At 49.3% G+C, this 18,775-nt stretch overlaps 1 protein-coding gene across 12 annotated transcripts in view; it reads left to right on the forward strand.

The window, feature by feature from the left end:
- The first annotated feature begins 12,090 nt into the window (after positions 1–12,090).
- AFAP1L2 (actin filament associated protein 1 like 2) overlaps positions 12,091–18,775 on the forward strand; it is a 97,869-nt gene continuing 91,184 nt past the window's right edge. For 3 of the 12 annotated variants that reach the window (XM_082423379.1, XM_082423384.1, XM_082423380.1), the window contains exons 1-2: positions 12,094–12,418; positions 17,871–17,924. In XM_082423379.1, the coding sequence (XP_082279505.1) occupies positions 12,403–12,418; positions 17,871–17,924 (70 nt within the window). In that variant the 5' untranslated portion in view covers positions 12,094–12,402. Of the gene's footprint in view, positions 12,419–12,600; positions 12,802–17,870; positions 17,925–18,775 lie in introns of those variants that run through there. The other 9 variants (XM_082423377.1, XM_082423381.1, XM_082423382.1 and 6 more) reach the window with 7 other exon arrangements.

Genomic DNA, 18,775 nt, shown 5'->3' on the forward strand with positions numbered 1-18,775 from the left:
TACTCAGCAATAAAAAGGAACGAGCTCTTACAGTAACACAGGTGAAGCACACATGCGTGAGCTAAGAGGAAGAAAAGCCAGAATCAAAAAGCTACAGATATATGATTAGATTTACATGAGATTCCGGAAAAGGCAAAACTATAGGGCTAGAAAACCACAAATCAGAGGTTTCATGGGAATAGGGGAGGCAGAGGGTTGACTACAAAGGAACACATGGAAATTTTGGGAGGTGATGAAATGTTCTGTGTCTTAATTGTGGTGGTGATTACGTGACTGTACACATTTATCAAAACCCATGGAACTGCACACCAAAAAGGCTGAATTTTCTGTAAGTAAATTATACCTTAATTAAAAATTTGTAAAAAATTATAATAATAAAAGCAGTTCAAGTCAACACATTTTTATTGCCAATACTAGTGTACTGGGATCTGTGAGATGTTATAAAAGAAATGTGATATATATCCACTCTTGAGAAGCTTACAGTCTTGCTGTAAAGTAGGCACTATTCTAAGCACTTGAGAGAAAACAGGGAGCAAACAGACATTAATCAAGTAACCCTACAAGTATAAACAGAGGGGTATGCATGTGTAAAGAATTAATGGCCTGAGACTTCCCTGGTGGTCCAGTGGTTAAGAATCCCCCTTTCAATGCAGGGGGTGCGGGTTCGATCCTTGGTTGGAAAACTAAGATCCCACGTGCCGTGGGGCAACTGAGCTCGCACACCACAACTACTGAGCTCGCGCGCCTCAACTAGAGCCCGTGTGCCACAAACTACAGAGCCCACGTGCCCTGAAGCCCGCACACCACAACTAGAGAGAAGCCCGGGCGCCGCAGCAAAGAGCCTGCATGCCACAACTAAGACCCGACGCAGCCAAAAAAAAAAAAAAAGAGAGAATTAATGGCCTGACTGATTCTAGAACGTCTGCAAAACATGCTCTGAGGAATGCTTCTATTTGAATTGCAGCTGGACTGGATGTGGGCTGCAGTGGGATGGATGGAGGAGCTGAGGGTGCATACAGGATGACTGCTAAGCTTCTGGATTTTGCAACAGGAGGGGTGGTGGAACCTGCAGTGTACTTTGGAAGAGGAGCAGGTTTGGGGCGGAGAGGAGAGCATGAGCTCAACATATGAACAAGGGTTGAACCATGAGAGCAACACCTGATTAAGGGCATAACTGTGCAGTGCACCCAACAGAAACGAAAACGTGCGTGCATGCAAAACCTTGTACGTGAATATTTATAGCAGTGTTATTCATAATAGACCAATGTCCAACAACTGATGAATGGATAAATAAAATGTGATATAGCCATACAATGGAATATTATTTGGCAATACAAAGGAGTAAATACTGATACCTGCTACAACATGGATGAAACTTGAAAATATTATGCTAAGTAAAAGAAGCCAGGCCCAAAAGACTATGGAATGGAATGGTCTTTGGAAATATTAAATAATTCCATTTATATGCCATTTCCAGAATAGGCAAATCTATAGAGTCAGAAGATAGATTAGTGGTTGCCTAAGGCTGGGGAAATGGGGAGAATGGGATGACTACTAATGGGTATAAGGTTTCCTCTTAGGGTGATAAAGATGTTCTAAAATTAATTGTGGTGATGGGTGCACAACTCTGTTAGCATAGTAAAAACCATTGAATTGTACACGTTGAATGGGTGATTTGCACGGTATGTCAGTTATATCTCAATAAAAATGTTTCTTTAAAGGAAGAAAGATAATCTGGATTAAGATGTGTTTAGATGTTCTATTTAGAATATTGAAATCTAGAAATCACTCAAATACCTCCGTGGGAGAATGATTATAAAAATAATGACAAATCAATAAGTTGGAATTCAACACAACAATTAAAAATACATGCAATGACAAAGAAGGGCAATTAATTTGAAAAGATGTAAACAGAGTTTTATTTTTATTGTCAAAAACAAAAGCTATGTTGTGGAGAAAGATGCAATCGATTTTGGAGAAGAGTGAGATCCAGCCAACTGTCAGCTGGAGATGCAGAAGGATGGGAGATTGGAGATGGTGGAAATCAAGAGCGAGGACAGTGTGCTTCCAGAGCTCTGTCATGAGAGGCTCAGAAGTGGCTGTGTTGGCTTTTAACCCAGTGGGAAGTGGGCAAGAAACTTGGGCAGGTGGGATGTACATTTATGGCTTAGGATGAGGGCATTGAATTTGGTTCTATGCACACGAAGGAAAGCGTTTATTGAAAAACAACGTTCCAAGCTCTTAGTTCTTTCCTTTGCCTTCCTCCTCCACCCACCCCCCGAGACTTGAGCACTTGCTAATTGTACCCACTACCCATTTTTGAGGATTCACTCAATAGCAGATGTTATGCTAAGTTTTTTGTGTGCTTCATCCTGTAGCATCCTTACAATATGTTCATGAAGTAGGTATTATTATTATCCCCATTTTACAGATAAAGAACCGTGCCCAATGTCACACTGACATTAACAGGTAAACGATGGAGGTGGGATAACTAGGACACGCCGGCCCTTCAGTCTGAAGGACTGAGTCAAGACATGACCCAGCTCAGGAAAATCTTTCTCACAACCTCCCAAGCTCTCCCACTTTTACAAGCCCCCTGGAGGTGGCCCATCTGTTGGGCAGACCACGGATTCTAAGACACTCACCACTTTGATGTTCCCAGGTGTTGTTTGAATTAAGTGACAATATTTGTGTGAGGTAGGATGTGAATCCTACCAAGAGCCCTCAGGTCAATGGGGCAGATCCAAGAACAAATCCACAAGTCAAACACACTTGCAGCTTCATTCTCTGAACAGTCCAAGTTATTTCATCTTTATGTGTTAACAGGTTACTCATTTTCTGAGGAAACTGCTCCTCAAATGCATTTAAAAAAAAAAAGATTGTTGTTCCTTGCCATCTGAGACCTGCCTGTTTGCCTGTTCTTGGCTCCAAACCCCACACCCCAAGCCCTTCTGCTTGGGGGCCTTCCGTAAACATTACTTGAATTACACTAAAAATTCTAATCGAGTGACAGACTGAGATCCCCAGACACTGTCCAATTGTAGTGGCCTGGTTTCAAATGTTCTGCCCTGGTGGAGACTCCTCTATAAACGATTCCCATTTATAGTCTCTCAGTTGTTTCTGCCAGAAGAAACGGTGGCTACCTGAGGCTGTTTCCAAAAGGAAGTTGGGAAGCCGCTTTACTACGATCCTCCTCTCTCTCTCCCCTCTCTCCTCCTCTCCTGTCTTTGCTTCTCCCTCCCCCTGAAGTATTTTGATCCTGGAAGAAAAGCAAGTACAACTGTGTGATCCAGCAGGAGCACTGAAGCGAGCTCATTGTAACTCAGTGTTCGAAATCCTCAGAGACCGGTCGTGACCCCAGGTGCAGGATGAACTCGCCTTGAAGATTTTGTTCCAGAATTTACCAACGTGAAATTTTCTAGACACTTTATCGTGGGCCCAAAAGATGTCAAAATAATAGGCAGCCATCAGCAGAGAAAGGGAAACATCGTTTCCTCGGTTTGGCTAACTGTGGGAAAGGGCAGCTTCTTGAATACTTGGCTCCTCAATTTGTAGTCCTGGCCCAGCGGCATCGACATCGCCTGGGAGCTTGTCAGAAATGCAAAATCTCTGGTCCCACTCCAGACCTTCCAAATCAGAAGCTGAATGTTAAGATCCCCAGGTGATTTCTATACCTGTTAATGTCCAAGAAGCACTGACTTAGTAGATAAGGCTTTTTTGCCAGTGCTGATGGAGTCTCTGGCCGCCGCTTTAGGCTATAAATCCCATGAGGACTTCGTGCAATTTATCATCCAATAAGACCCCAGGTGGCCATGCTTAGTGTCAGATACAGAGAGGTGGAGGGCAGAGACCTGAGTGGGTGGGTGGGTGGATGGGTGGTTGAAATCCTAGCGCCAATTCTAATCCTTAGCACCGAATAGGACCCTTCTGCATGTAGAGTGATTGCTGAAACAATCCACAGCTCTGTTTTCTCTGCCACAGGAGGCCTGAGTGATTCTTATCACCTGGAGGAGGACGCCCTCACTTTCAGCCGTCTTAATCTGAAAGATGCATCTAACACCTGTTGTGAACTAACGTCTCAGACATGGAACTAAGTTCTTTATGTGTATTATCTCATATAGTTCTCACAGCCAACCTATGAGATGAGTATAATTTTTATTCCTATTTGACTAAGGGATAAACTGGGGTACAGAAAGGTTGAATAAGTTGCCCAAGGTCACCGGCTAGAAAGAGGTAGAGGGGAGATTCTAATCTTGACTCCAGAGCCTATATTCTGGTGTTTCTCACCTTTCTTTCATTGTCGCCTCCATCCAGGAACCTTTGTAGACATTTTCTCCTTGTGATATTGTGATTTATGACAAGAAATTTGTATCTCTGACAGAGCTCCTAAAACCCTTGGAATTTCCTAAGTGATAAGAGTGATAAAGGTGTCTTGATACCCATAACAACCCCCTCTCACCACACCTGAGTTTACGTTAATGAGGTGACTTTTGGAAAGTTCCTAAGGATGGGGGCTGGTTGCCAGGGGAACCAACCATGTGACTGAAGGTTTGGAACTTTCAGTCCCAATCCCCTGACTTCCCGGGAAGGGAGAAGAGCTTGAGGTTGAATCAGTCACCAGTGGCCAATGATTTAATCAATGATACCCATGTAATGAAAACTCCATAAAAACCCAAAAGAAAAGGGTTCAGAGCACTTCTGTCTTCATGAATCCCTGGAGATGTGGAGATAGTGGTGAGCTGGGAGAGGCATGGAAGCTCTGTGCCCTTCCCCCATCCCTTGCCCTATGCATCTCTTCCATCTGGCCGTTCTTGAGTTACATCCTTTTATTATAAACTGGTAATCTAGTAAGTAAAAGGTATTCCTGAGTTCTGTGAGCCACTCTAGCAAATAAATCAAACCTGAGGAGAAAGTTATGGGAGCTACCAATACATAGGCAGTTGATCAGAAATACAGGTGATCACCTGAACTTGGGATTGGCATCTGAAGCTGTGGGGATTGGGGGCAGGGAAGGGCTTGGGGTGCAGTCTTGTAGGACCGAGCCCTTAACCTGTGGGATTTAATGCTATCTCCAGGTAGATGGTGTCAGAATGGAGTTGAACTGTAGAATACCCAGCTGATGTCAGAGCATTGCTTGGGGGTGTGGGGAAACCCCCACACACATTGTAATAGGCAGCTGAGATTTTACTCCCCTGTGAAATTTTAATCCCACAGATAGACTATATATCTGTTTATATACTATGTGCGTGTGTGTTTAGTTATACACTGTAAGATTTTTTTCACCCTACCCCAAGAACAAATTTTTGTCCGCTCAGGGATGCAGTCACTCCCGTGGAGAGTACGTCACTCTTTCAGGAGGATTTGCGGACAATTCTATGTGCTAGGCTGTACCCACAGTGAGGAGCTTGGTGTTTGGGGCTCTAGAAAGGCCGTCTTTGAGCAGAACAGGACCAGGGGCCTTGGCTGATGTGGCAACATTTTCCATCCTGGAGGAACCAGTTCAGACCTGCTTTCACCCTCAGCACAGTGGCTGCAGCGGGAAGAGCCCCGCCTGCGAATCAGGAGACCCAGAGTCCAGCCCCAATCCTGCTTCTGTGGCTCTGGGTCAGTCATTCTCTCAGCACATCCGTTACCAACCTTGAAACTGGGGGTTTGAACTAAATTGGTACTTTTAAAGGAAAACCAAGTCTAAGGGTAGGCAGAGTGCTGAGCTGGAAGCAGCACACAGGACCTGCTGGGGAAGGCTCTTGGATAAGGGTCACAGAGATGCGCCCCTGCCCTCCGGACGGCCTTCCGCCCCACTCCTGCCTGCCCTGGGGCTGCTTGGCAGAAGCTGCATCAGTGCCGGCCCACTTTGCCTTAAATACTAATGGAATCTTGTTTCCTCAAGATTGAGCCAACATCTAAGTGATGACTTCCCATTGCTATCCCTTACCCCAATCAGTGACTTTGGGGGAAAAGACTTAAAATTCCACTCCGTTCATCCAACCATTGGAAAGGGATCCAAAAAGTGTACACCAAGGAGTGGGAAGAAGAGTCACCTGGCATGTCAACCGGGAGAGAGTGGATTCTGAAACCCAGCAACGAGAGTCTGAAGAAGCTCAGTCTTGCTAGATGGAGAAGCATTAACAGACTGAGCTGTTCTGGCCTGGTATGGGGCCCAGGCAGCCCCAAGAGGCCTTGGGGAGCTAAGCCTGTTGGCAGCGCAGAGCTGGGGAAGCACCGACTGCAGAGAGGTAGCTGCCTCTGCGTGAGTGGCTGTGGGCTTGTAGCAGGGTCTGTGGGCCCACAACCAATCTGTAAATCCCAGGCACCCAAGACTTGCCAGTTCTGACTGGCGGGCTACCTAGGGGCCTATACTGAGTTCCTGCTCACAGGATCCTATAGGCTATTTGGAGAGACTAAGACCTAAAAAGATGGTCATTTTTTTCTGTTATTAAATGAGAAATGGATCTGGGGGGGGGGTGCGGGGGAAGTGTTACAGGAGTTCAAGAATCCTTTCAATACTTTCAAAGCATTCTGGGAAGACTGGATGGAGGAGAAAGGCCTCTGGGCTGGGTCTGGAAGGACAGCTGGGACTCTGCAGGGGAAGGGAGTTCAGGAAAGGAAGCAGGAAGTACTCTCTGCTCCCAGGCACAAATGAACGATTCCTCTGCAAGGTGGCCTTATCTGGGGACTCTGAGGAACCTGCGGGGCTGCCAGTTCTGGTCCAGCTGCATTTCTGTCTGAGCCTCATCTGGGAAAGGATGATCTTAGCAACCACGGGAAGAGTCAGCAAAAACAATCAAGGAAGTGAATCCAAGATCAAGATCCTGACAACTGCCCAGGCACCAGAATTCAGGCAAATGTCAGGGCTACTGTATGATCCAGGATGACACAGGATTAGGACTACCCAGGGAGAAAGGGCAGCCAAGCCCTGAGCAGAAACAGCTGGAAAAAGAGCTCTTGCTGGATACCGTGTCTGGGCTCTGGTGCCACCTGCCAGCTGCTGGTCCCCTTGGGTTGGTGCTGGCACCTCTCTGGGTTCCTGCATCCCGAGCGTCAGGTCACACGGTTGGATTCGCTATTGATTCCAAGTTTCCAAACAGCTGTGAAATGTTCTGCATCGATGGACTGGGAATCAAGGCAGGAAATGGGAGGCAAAGGGCCTAGAGATGGGCTGGGCAAGTGTTAGGAGAGACAACACGGAGAGAGGAAAAGACAGAGCGAGGATGCATGTGTCCACCGAGTTTCAGAGCCTCCGATTTGGTGGGAAGATGACTGGAGAATGTGTCCTTTCACTCCCACAGTCCCAATTTACTGGAGAGAAGACCCAGCTGAGCGTTTGAGAATCTTACCTGTTAGCTAGGAGTGGATGTGTGACTTCAGGAGGAAAGGGAGAAAGGTGATGAAGGAGAGTCAATCCTTGATCTCTCTGGAGTGTGGGGGGTGGCACATCAGAATGGGGATGGTGTGGGAGTCGTTTATGAAAACCTCCAGTGTGCTTTTCCAGAGTTGAGAGGAAGTGTGCGGCCCAGCTGGCACCGCAGAGCTGTGAGAACAGACTGTGACCTTTGTACACGGAGTCAGGAAACCCAGCAGCCCTGCCCATCTACGGTCCTAGGGACCAAGGAGGGCCCAGGACACTCAGGCCACAGAAGGGAGGCCCAGAGGAGCCATGGGCCCTGGGCCATGAGCCCTTGACCCACAGCATGACCTGGGCAAGCAGACGTGCTCCTGGAATCACAGGCCTCTCTGGTATGAAATAAGGGGTCCCGTGTCCAACTACTTCCAAAGGGACATTCTTGGATTCTTTGATCTTCAATTACGTAGATCTTTGGAGAGTCACCTTTCGTTTACTCTACCTGATAGGAATATTTTAAGGAAATTTATAAACATAAATAGCCCCTTTATAGAAATCAAATCATTATAGGAATATTGACCAGAATAGACTGGGAGTCTATAGTTTTTTCTAAGCTGAAAATTTCCTAGAGGTACCGCTAAAAGCTCACATTCTCCCCAGTTTGTAGGCCTGTATCCCTCTGCTGTGCCAGCCCTGCTATGGAGGTAAGGGCACCAGGAGACCAGGGAGTGGTGCTGGCACTTCCTGCTTTTCCCTATCAAGCCACCCACTGTGGGCTCTGGCACAGAGTCCAACCAGAGGGGCACCCAGGGATCCCCCTCCTCTGACCGCCCCACTCTCCTCGCCTCTATCTACTCCCTCTCAGCCTTGATTTGCTTGCTTTCTTTAAGCCAAATATTTATTGGTTTTTTTGTTTGCTTTTTGTTTTTAAATTCTGGAGTATTTCAAACATGCTGGCTGAGAGGCTCAATCACCTGAATATTGAATGAACACTTCCTACTTCAAGATTCCAGGCCTTGGTTTCCTCAAATGTAAAACTACGAGAGGGTTGGATTCCAGCCAGTGGTCCTCACTGTATAATATAAAATACACTCTTGTAGCAACGACTCAGATTTAAGAAATGTGAACTTCATGCCATGTTGACTTCAGAGACTTAAAATAATAAAGAAACCCACTAGGATGGGAGTAATTTTAAAAAATGGAAAATAAGTGTTGGTGAGGAGGTGGAGAAATTGGAACACTTGTGCATTGCTGGTGGGAATGTAAAATGGTGGAGCCACTGGGGAAAATATTTTGGTGGTTCCTCAAAAAGTTAAACACAGAAGTACCATATGATCCAGCATTTATACTCCTAGGTAGTTGGGTCAGAGATGGTGTTCAAATGGGACTGGCGTGGGTCCTGCGCAGCGGTGACCTTGGGCAAGTTACTTAGGTTCCCCATGTGTGAAATAAGGGGAAATAGTATCCGCTGCCTGGATGGTTGTGAGAACCAAACAGGATAAATTTTGTAAAACTGGGCTCCCCTCTTCATTGCCTCAGCTGGCAATTGCCTCAACCCCTTTGCGGTTGAAGAAAGCTGTCTGGTGCCGAGAATTGGTTTAGGAATTAAGGGAGAAGCAGCCCTTCAGTCATCTGTGTTGCCGACACTTTCACCTGCACACCCAGAGGGCCCGGTGCACCTCCACCCCACACCGACCCACCACCTACACTCCAGGCTGGGGGTACTCAGTTTGGTTTTAGGACTGCCTGCAACAGAACAGCCCATTTGGGATCCTATGGTATGGGGTGGGGTCGGTCATAGCCCTCAGAAGGTTGAGAAGGTGCTGGAAACCAGCTCGTCTGATCCCAGAGGCCAGAAACTCAATGAATTATAATTTGAATGTGAGTGGCTCCTTTGTGGGAGTTGCAAAGTGACTAAAGACACAGGGTTAAACCGCACCCAGGACTTGGAGAGAGGGGGACACAGTACTGAGCTTTCCAGAGACCTGATTCCTACTGATGGTTTGAAGTAGTGTTTCGGTTTCATTCTTGCTAAGGGCAGTGAAGTCCCATTTTAAATTCACTCTGCATACATTTCCGATTGATTTCTGTTTGTCTAGAGGCTCTGGGATTTGCCAAGTTTCCGTGATAAACTAGAGAGGATTTAGGAAGAGGTAATTAACGGGCTGGAGCCATGGGGGGGGAAGGGGAGAGGGAGTAGGCATGATAGGGATATCCAGCCTCCCCCTCCCCAGCCTGCAGAGAGGGGCTGCGGTTACAGGAAGTGCTGACAGAGACAGCTACCAGAGGACCGGCTGGGGTAAAGCCCGGTCCAGTTAGAGCCCCGGGAAAGCCGGAACTCAGGGGTGTGACACAGCACAGGGTTTGGAATCAGGAAACCTGAGTTTTGAGTCCGAGTTCTGAAAGAGAGATTACCTAACTTGGTGACTTCGGTAAGGCCCTAACTCCTCTCATTAATAGGATGGAGGTAGTTTAATCCTACCTTTTATACTTAGTGACCTCAGTCAGAGCCAACCCTGCTCTCACCCCTCTGGGAGGGTCAGCTGGAACAAAGGCCCTGCTGAGTGGGGCTGGACCATGTAACCTCTCCCCGCTGGCCCCAGCTGACAGGTGGAGCTGAAATCTGCCCCAGAGTGACCAACCACCAGACTTGAGGCTGGTTTCAAAACCACGAGCTGCACAATCAGATTCTTCTTGAGAACTTGAAAGGAAACCCGGGACCCAGTGATGGACGCTGGACATGGGAGGGTGGGCACCAGGCCTGGCCATTTGCAAGATGGGGAAAGGGAGGGACGAGGGAGAACACAGAAAAGCAAGAGCACCCGGTTCCCTGTCCCAGCTTCCCAAGGCCCCCTGAACACTATTTCCTGTCCCCTGGTCCCCTGAGATGCTTGCATTCTTGCTGCAACCTTCACTTTTCCTAATTTTTGAACCCCCGTGAGCTGGGCCCACCTGGAAGTGGCTGCGAGAATTGAAATAATGTACGGGGGTGAGTTTGAAGGCTCAGATCCAGGACTCTAAGCCCCCTGGAGATGCTGGGGGCCCTTCACATTCTGCCCCCAACATCTCAACCTGCTAACACTTCTCTGCGTCTGACTCAGGGATGCTCAGCTTGTCGTCCCACCCCACACTCCTAGCAGCAGTCCCTCGGCCACCTGACTCACACGTTCTGCAGTGCCTCGTAGCGCCTGGCACCTGACAGGGGCTCAGGTAATAAATATCTGAGGACTGACTGACTGGGGACACTCACCACCTGGTCATCTAAGTTGCTGGAAACCGCAGCGTCCACCTTGGCCCTTCCATCTCCCTCACGCCCTGTGCTCAGGCACAGAGCCTTGGTGTGGCCTCTTTGCCATTGTCCCCACTGTCCTTTCTGTCTGGAAGGCTGCAGTCACTTTGCCTCTCCTGTCATCACCCTAGCTCTAACTCATCTTTTAAGACTCAGCTCAGCCATCCCCTCTTCTAGAAGGCTTAGGAGGCTTTTCCAGGCTGGATCAGGGCCCTCCACTGGGCTTCCAGAATCCCTTGTGCTTGGGTCTAATCAGAGCCCCTACCTGGCTAGGCCATCATTGTTCATTTGTCTGCGTGTTCCCCAAAACAGTGACAGACAGCCTGGCACTTCCTATGAGCTCCAGGAAAGTTTTGTGAATAAACATCTGGAAGCAGACCACGTGAGCTTAATGCCTGCTGTGTTCTCTTTTAGCTGTGTGACTTTGGGCAAGTTGTTTAACCTCTGTAAGCCTCAGTTTCTTCAACTACATGAAATAATTCACAGGGTTATTGGGAAAATTAAAGGCTGTGCCTGTACAGCCCTTAGCATCATGCCTGGTTTGTGAGGATGGCTCCATGGATGTTAGCTGCTAATGGAACTGAGAAAAACATTTCTAAGACTGCTGAGACAGAAGGTCTCCAAACATCAGAGCTAACTCTGCTGTTCCAGGGAAGAATTAGGATGTCTTTTAGAAAACAGCAACAACAAATCATCCTTAAGTGTTCCTTCAAGGAAGTTGGGGGAGACGTGTTGAAAAACCAGGCGTTCAGCAAAAACTGTGATTGAGATTTTAAAGTGAAAATGCAAGTTTAAAGGAAAACATGGATCTTCTTTGGGGGCAGGTGGGGAGGACATGGGCGTGTTGAGAGCGCGTGAGAGAGAGTGGAGGGATCGATGGCAAAAAAAACCCAAAAAAACAACAACAACAAAATGTAAAGGACGGAAGTGTGGACCTTGGTGGCAGCGGTGGTGCCGGGTGCAGTTAGAGCCACGATTGAGCTCCCTATGGAAGAGATGGTACCCCTCCAGGGCGGTTGGCGCTGCGCCAGCCCAGAAACCCAGCGCTCCAGAATTCATCTAGGCGGCTCTAGAAATCCTAGTCCTTCTCAGAAGAGCCTGGCACAAGCCGCCCAGGGAACCTGGGCTGGGGTAAAAGACAGCAAGTAGATGTGTGTGCCATCGGCTGCCCAGAGAGACTGCGAGAGAGTGGGAGCGATTCCCAAAGAACTGGGGGCGGGCTCGGTTGCCCCCAGCGCTCTCCCCACGTCCCCCCTCGAGAAATGCCAAAGGCGAAAGCGCGCGGGCCCGGGGGTCAAGCGGGGGGCGCTCTAGGCACCTCTCTGCCTTCCGACTGAGACCTCAGTCTCGCGCTCCCGGCAGTGGGTTCGCAGCCCGGCGGCTGGAAGAACGGCTCTCGTAGGCCCGCCCGAGCCCGCCCCTCCCCGGGGCCTCCCCCAGGGTTTGGGCACGTCTCGGTCTCCCTCCCACCATCCCGGGGCCGGGACGTGAAGCAGCTGCCAGGCGGCCGCGGCCGCGGGAGTGGGGCCCGGGGCGCGCACGGACTTGAGCGCTGAAGGTCCGCCAGGGCCGGCCGCGGAGTTCCCCGGCGGGGCCGGCGCGCCGGGAGAGGACCGGGTCCGAGGGCCCCGGGCGCGGCAGCCGCGCCAGGAGGTCCCGCCGCGAGCGTGACCTCACGGGGAGGGGCCAGCGCGGCAGCCCTGGGCGCGGAGCCGAGCGCAGAGAGCGCAGCGCCGGAGCCGAGCCGCGAGGAGCGCACGCCGCGGCCCAGATGGAGCGGTTCAAAGGTGAGGACGCGGGTCCGGGGCCGGCGCGCCCCCAACACCTAACTCGCCCCGCGCCACGCCGGAAAGCAAGGCCAGGGATAGCTAGAGGCGTCACCAGGTGTGCCTCGCGTCCTGCCGGGGCTCAGGTGAGCCAGGCCGGCTGCCCCCGCCCAGCCCGGATCTGGGCCGAAGACCCGGGCCACAGCGGCGCCGCGGGCTGGTAGAGCGGACTCCTAGGTGGCGGCTGCGGCCCGGGCGCTTTGATCCTCCCGGGCGCGGAGGGCCGGGGTCGGCGTGGCGAGGCTTCTCACCTGTTGGAGGACGCGGGGTGCGCTTGGAGACCCACCCTCTAAGCCCCGGTCGCCCCGGAAAGATGGAGCGAGGCCGAGGAGTTCCCGAGTGAGGTCGGAACAGTGCGGGGCTGCTTGGGTGGCAAAGGGGCAGGTAGTTGGGGCTTCTCGAGCGGGCGCCAGCCGGAGTGGAGGGCTTCTTGCAAACCCGGAGAAAGCCTGCGAGGGGATGCGCTTGGGCGTAAGTTGAGGGTGGGCGCGCAGCTTTCTTCCGGGCTTGGTCGGGCCATCGCAGTCGTTCAGCTGCTCCGGTAAACTGTCTCTCTCCGAGCCCTTCTCCGCTGCTTTACCCCCAAGCAAGAGCGAGGTGCAGGGATTGGGGGCAGAGCGGGGTGCCCGGCAGGTGGAGCGCGTCTCAGCCCAAGGGCTTAGCTCGTAAGCAGCTGGGCAGGTTTTGGGGTTGGCCTGGGCCGGGGATCTCGGCCAAACGCTGGTGTGCTGGTTGTGCCCGACTCGCTCCCGTGCTTAGAGCGCCGGGGCTGGAGTCTAGAAGCCTCGGATTGCACATCGTTTGGAAAAGGTTAAGGAGCTGCCCCTTAAGCATGACGCTGCGGGGACCCCCCGGGACCCCCCCCCCCCCCTCCAACTCCTTTCCTTTGGGAAAGCTTCTTGCACTTTCTCGTCCTGGACTCGTCTCTGCCAAACCTGCAAAAGGAAATACTGTTTCTATATTTATTTTCCCCTGGGAGAGAGTAATAAAGGAGACCGCTCAGATTCCCAAGGAATCTCACTCCAGTGGTTTCTCATTTCTGAACTAACTTTTAGGGCTCAGCTTTGGTTCCCTAAACTAGTTGTGTATTTTGATTTTTCTTTTTTTTTTTTTTTCCTTATCTGGGTCACCTGGTTACAGGTGAGGGTGAAAGAACTAAATCTTGGGCAGGGCTTCACGTGTAAAGGAAGGGTCTTTGCCAGGAGCACAGAAGCCAGCTGGGGAGACGGAGTTAAATTAGTTGGCAACCTTTCTTTTTTTGTTTTCTGTGAACCCTCCCTGGAGCCTCTCTCACATTTCTAACCGGGTGGTTTTTTGTCTCAGATTCTGCTGAGATCACATCAGTTTTGTGCCTGAATGCGTCCTTCGGTAGTCTCAGAACACTTGAGGAAGCCACAGGCCCTCTCCTTCTAAAATGGCAGTTGGCCGCTCCCTACCCCGCTGGGGCCCCTCCGCCCTTTGGGAGGGACCCTCACAGGGAATTCGAGACTTGAGTCGCCTCCCTGAGGGCCACTTCCAGCTCAGAGTCTGCCCTTCCTGAATTGTGTTAGCTGCTGATTTAAGGTCCTGGTTGTAAACTACTTTCTCAAATCAGTATATTAATCTTTCTGAGTTAGGGCAAATGATTACATTTTGTGTCATCTTTCCAAATGCCCAGTTAATATCAGAAGGTTTTTGTATTAATAGCTTTTGACTTGGCCCTTAACCTGAGAAAGTCTCCTTACTTATCTTTTCCTCTTGGGGGTTTAACATCCTCCCACCCTCAAAGATCTCTAAGAGGTTTTTGCCAACTGAAGGAAATTTAGTTTCCAGTTCAGAGTGTTTATGTTTTTGGTAACACATGTATCTGCCTCCTCATTTTGCAGTAAATCAAGCACAGCGAGTGATAAGCGAATACATCTGAGAATTATCTGGATTGCAAAGGCTAATCCAGCTCATCTTTTAGTGTTTGACTATGGAGAAAAATCTCCAGGTTTCACTGGTGAATGCTACTAATATGTTTACTAGACCTTTAAGCCGAGGAATTTGGGGATCCCCCGCCTCACCAGGGATGTAGAATTCCCCATTCACTAGAGAAGCTGAGTTGTGCTTTGAACAGTCATTGACTTGAAAAGTTGATCTGTGCCAAACTAAGCATGTTGGATCCAATCTTCAATTAACCAGTGCAACTCTAACTAGTATCTGTAGTCTCCTCTTGCTTGTCAGAGAGTGAGGGGTTTTTTTGTTTGCTTTTTTGGTAAGATTGAATAATTATGGAATGACTAGGTATGGTGGTTTTAACAACAAAATTAAATGGAAGAGCAAGATATACTTGGGCTCTCAGAACATAGGTAAAAATTGTAAAGAATTGTTTGTGACACTTTTAAAATTTGTTATTTAAATGTCTCCTTCTATGTTTCTAAATTCCCAGTTTTGAGCTCTCTCTCCTCCCACATAGGTTGAATGCCTCATCACCATCTCCAGATTCTCAAAATGTTTTCTCTCATTTGTAAATCTCACAAATCAGTCCATGTAGGAGAAATTGTTTTCCACGTTCCCCAGCCTGCATGTCACATATTGTGCATCTCCAAAACCAGCCTATCATTTTTAGGCTCTGGGCTGATTTTCCATTGTTCTGTAAGAGGTAAAGAGATGTCTGGAGGTAAAGAGTGGTTGGGATATCACCCTGTGTGTAATGCAGAAACATTTCCAGGCTTTCTCCTCATCCCTTCTAAGCCATTCTGGAGACAGCCATGATTCTCTTAAGCAAAAACAAGGTGGTGGTGGAGGCAGTAGGTGAGGGTGTCTTCCCCAGAGAGGTGGAGCTTTTATAAGAGTTGTCCTAGAAAGTGATGGTAGAATTGCTGTATCTTGTACGTGAATCTCTTTGGTGTTGTCTAAGCTGTGCTAAGCCCTGCGGGGTACGTTGAGACGGTTCCCATCCTTGGGTGTTTACATATTTATGAATCTCATATAAGGGCATCCTTGTATCACTGTGCATAAGCCCACTGGCTGAACTCACACCATGTAGTCAAGGATTCTGGTTCCTACTGCTCTTCCAGCTGGTGTGTCCAGGGCCAAATGTGACTGACCTCCTATCTGTGGTATCGCACTTGGAAGGCCATGCGAAAGCTTCCTGAAATTGCATCACACTTGGATCCAAACATGCAAGGTTGAGATAGTCACTTTAATTTGGATCACAGTAATTGGCTGAAAGTGTATCATTCTTTTCCTGTGTTCTTTGGTTTCTGAATCGTATCACCTGATTCCCGGGAGAGGGCACTTGGTTCTAGGGTGCTGGAAGGTAGAGATGAGCTGTGAAGAGTCAAGCCAGTAAAAATACTTGAACGCTTATGTGAGAATCATGAGATCTGTGGTCAGGGAAGGTCCAAAAAAGGAAAACTAATTAAAAGAGATAAACAGATTGATAATATTCCTTTCACCTTCAGAAGAATCATCTGAATATGTTGTTTTTCCATGTCTAGGAGCTCAGGTTTTCCCAGTTGAAGTTCTACTTAAAGCAGAGGGTCTTAACTTTAGGCACATGTGGGAAACATCCAGGGAGCTTTAAAAAATATGGATGCATAGACCCCACCCAAGACATTCTGATTTAATTGGTCTAAGGGTTCGGCTTAGGCGTTGTGTTTTTTAGGTGATTCTCCTGTGTAGCCAACAATGAGAACCATTGAAAAAAGATAATTATATAACACTTTCCTCACCTGGAAAACTAAGAGCAAGTGTGGAGTGAAACGGATACCCCCTCCATACTCACGTGATGTGGTTTAACCAAATCTTGTGATACCTACAGAAATCTAATGTAATTCACCTGAAGCTATTATGGGCTTTAAAAGGCTGTGGGGAAGCTGCTGAAAAACAGTCTCCAATGTGATGCTTCCGAATCCTAAGCTCAGGGTTTGCTCATGGTTGTACTTGACCCCAAGCCCTCCTGACTTTGAAGCTCTTTGTGTGGGAGCCCTTGATGCCTTGGCAATGAAATGGTCTGAAACAAATACTGAGAGGTCACCTTTGGTGCTGAAAGGCCAGGAGGGGTGGGGGAATTCTGTTCTGGGCCCTTCCCCTCTTCTGAAGGGGCGGGAGCTCTGGGAGCTGGGCTGGTTCCAAGGACCATTAAAGGGCCGGGAGGGGCCAAGGAGCTTCAAAGCTGAGGAAGCTGTGCCAGTTTTCTTCCAAATCCCTTTAATGATGGGAAATGTTTCTCTAAAGACTTCTGTCATCCAGAGAAGGGAGACTTTCCCCAAGCCAAGGGAGGATGGCAGGTCTGCCCAGAGCCCAGGCTGAAATGGAAGGGAGAACAGTCAGGGTGCAAGGAAGAGGCAGCAGCCTGGGAACCGGGAGTCCCAAGGGATCTGCTTGGTCAGGCGAGATGCTGAGCTCTCCAGGCCTCAGTTTCCCCTTCTAGAAAACAACCTCCAGTGTTAGTCCGTCAGGTTTTCCGAGCACTCTTCAATGCTCCTTGCTCTGTGGTTGCTCAGGAATCTCTGGAGGGAGGATATGTCTTGAGGAGGGGAGGAAAATGAGGGAGGGAATGTGGGCAGCCCAACAGACTCCAGTTTAGGATTGTGATTCTTATAAATAAAACCAATTTCCTGTTGAGAGTGGAGAACGGCAGCCTTGGTGGGAAAGAGAATGCCGTCGGACATGTGAGGAATTTGTTTCTCAAGGACCTTTGTGTGAACGTGTCTCCAAAGCCCGGAGCCACTCTCTGAAATGCAGGATTATTCGCTTCCATTTGAGAGACAGATACACTGAGGCCGAAAGAGATTAAGCAACAACTCAGCAAGTCACAACCAAGATAAGAGATCCCTGAGAAGTGAGTTTCTAAGGGGTAGATTCCTGTTCTAATAACAGCAAGGGCTTATTTAGAAAGAAGTTCTAGGAGCAATTTTCAGGCTCATTCCTTATCAGTGTCCTTTTAGCCAGGAAGGGATTAGCCACTCAGTGAAACGCTCCTCCGTCTTCAGGACCTGACCCACATGCCTCCTCTTCCGTGAAGCCTCCCCTGAGTTGCTCTGTGTTCCCTCACTATTTTAGGTGTAGCACATCGTAAGTGCTCGAAAACTGTTTGTTGAATTAAAGTCACGTGGTCTTATCATTGTATGCCTCTATGTCTGTCTCCCCTGAAGCCCCTTCAAGACAGGGGTGTCTTTCTCCTCCAAGGATCCCTCCCCCTCAGCCCCTAGTGCACTGCCAGGCACATAGTAAGCGCCTGAGACATGATGGGGGAATGAATGAAGGAATGAATTGCAGGCGACAAGAGTGCCTCCTCTCTCAGGTTCCGGCCCTCAGGAGCAGCCCTGGGTCACAAAGGGAAATGAGGCACGATCTCAAAAGCCAGATTCCAGAAGTGGAGATGCAAGCCAGCAGTGGCCACCCTTGGCTTTCCCGACTTGAGCCTTGTTTCTGTCTGTTCCAGCACAGGGGTGTTGCTGTCTGGTGGTACAGAGAAGGATGCTGCAGGTTTCTGCTTGTGAGTATGAGCCTGCCTGTGCCCTCTGCAGAAGCTCACCTGGCCTCCAGGGCTCCCGAGGGCACAGACTTGGCTCTGCCCATGCTCTGGACCGATGGCTGAGGGATCTCGTGGAGCTGGGCGCCAGCCTGGGCACTCCGGGGCTCAGGGTTCTAATCTGGCCTTTGCCACTAACTCGCTGTGCGACCTTGGGCAAGTCAATTAATCTCTCTGGGCCTTGTCTCCTCACCTGTACGAGTGAGGATAATGATTACTAACTGCTGCTTGATGGAATAACTTGTTAAGAGCTTCTATGCTGTACTTGTAAGGGGCAATGTTGTATTAATTCAGGGGAACAAATACCCTGAAACCTCGGTGATGTGGTCCTGGCCCCACCAGTTCCTGCCTTCTTGGGGGTTGGGTGGTTCCTCACAGTTAATTTGGGCACCAGCTGTGCCCATCACATGCTTTTCGAAGCTGTTGGGAGCTCTGAGCTGGGGATGTTCAGCCTGTTCCCAGGCAGCCTAGCTTCTCAGAGCACCTATGTAATCCCCTTGAAGTCAGCTGGAAAGGAGCTGGGCAAGGAATTTGTTTGCTGTCTCAGTAAGTTTATATAGGAGAGACCGTTAAATTCTAACTAGAACTTCAAGCTCTTTACTAATTTTCTGTCACTTGGCTCTCACCTTCTCCCTAGTTGGTCTCAAAACAAACTAACAAAAAACTCCATTGAGAGGGAGTAGGGAGAACGTGTAGAAAAAGTCAGAGCCTGCGTTACCCTGGACGTCGTGCTGCACTGGTGCAAAACCAGATGAGCCCAGCGTATTTTCATGTCCCGACTCTCCGTGGGCCTTAAATTTCAGGGAGGAGCAGGG

Source organism: Balaenoptera physalus (assembly GCF_965194825.1).
Source record: "Balaenoptera physalus genome assembly, chromosome: 14".
Lineage (NCBI taxonomy): Eukaryota > Metazoa > Chordata > Mammalia > Artiodactyla > Balaenopteridae > Balaenoptera > Balaenoptera physalus.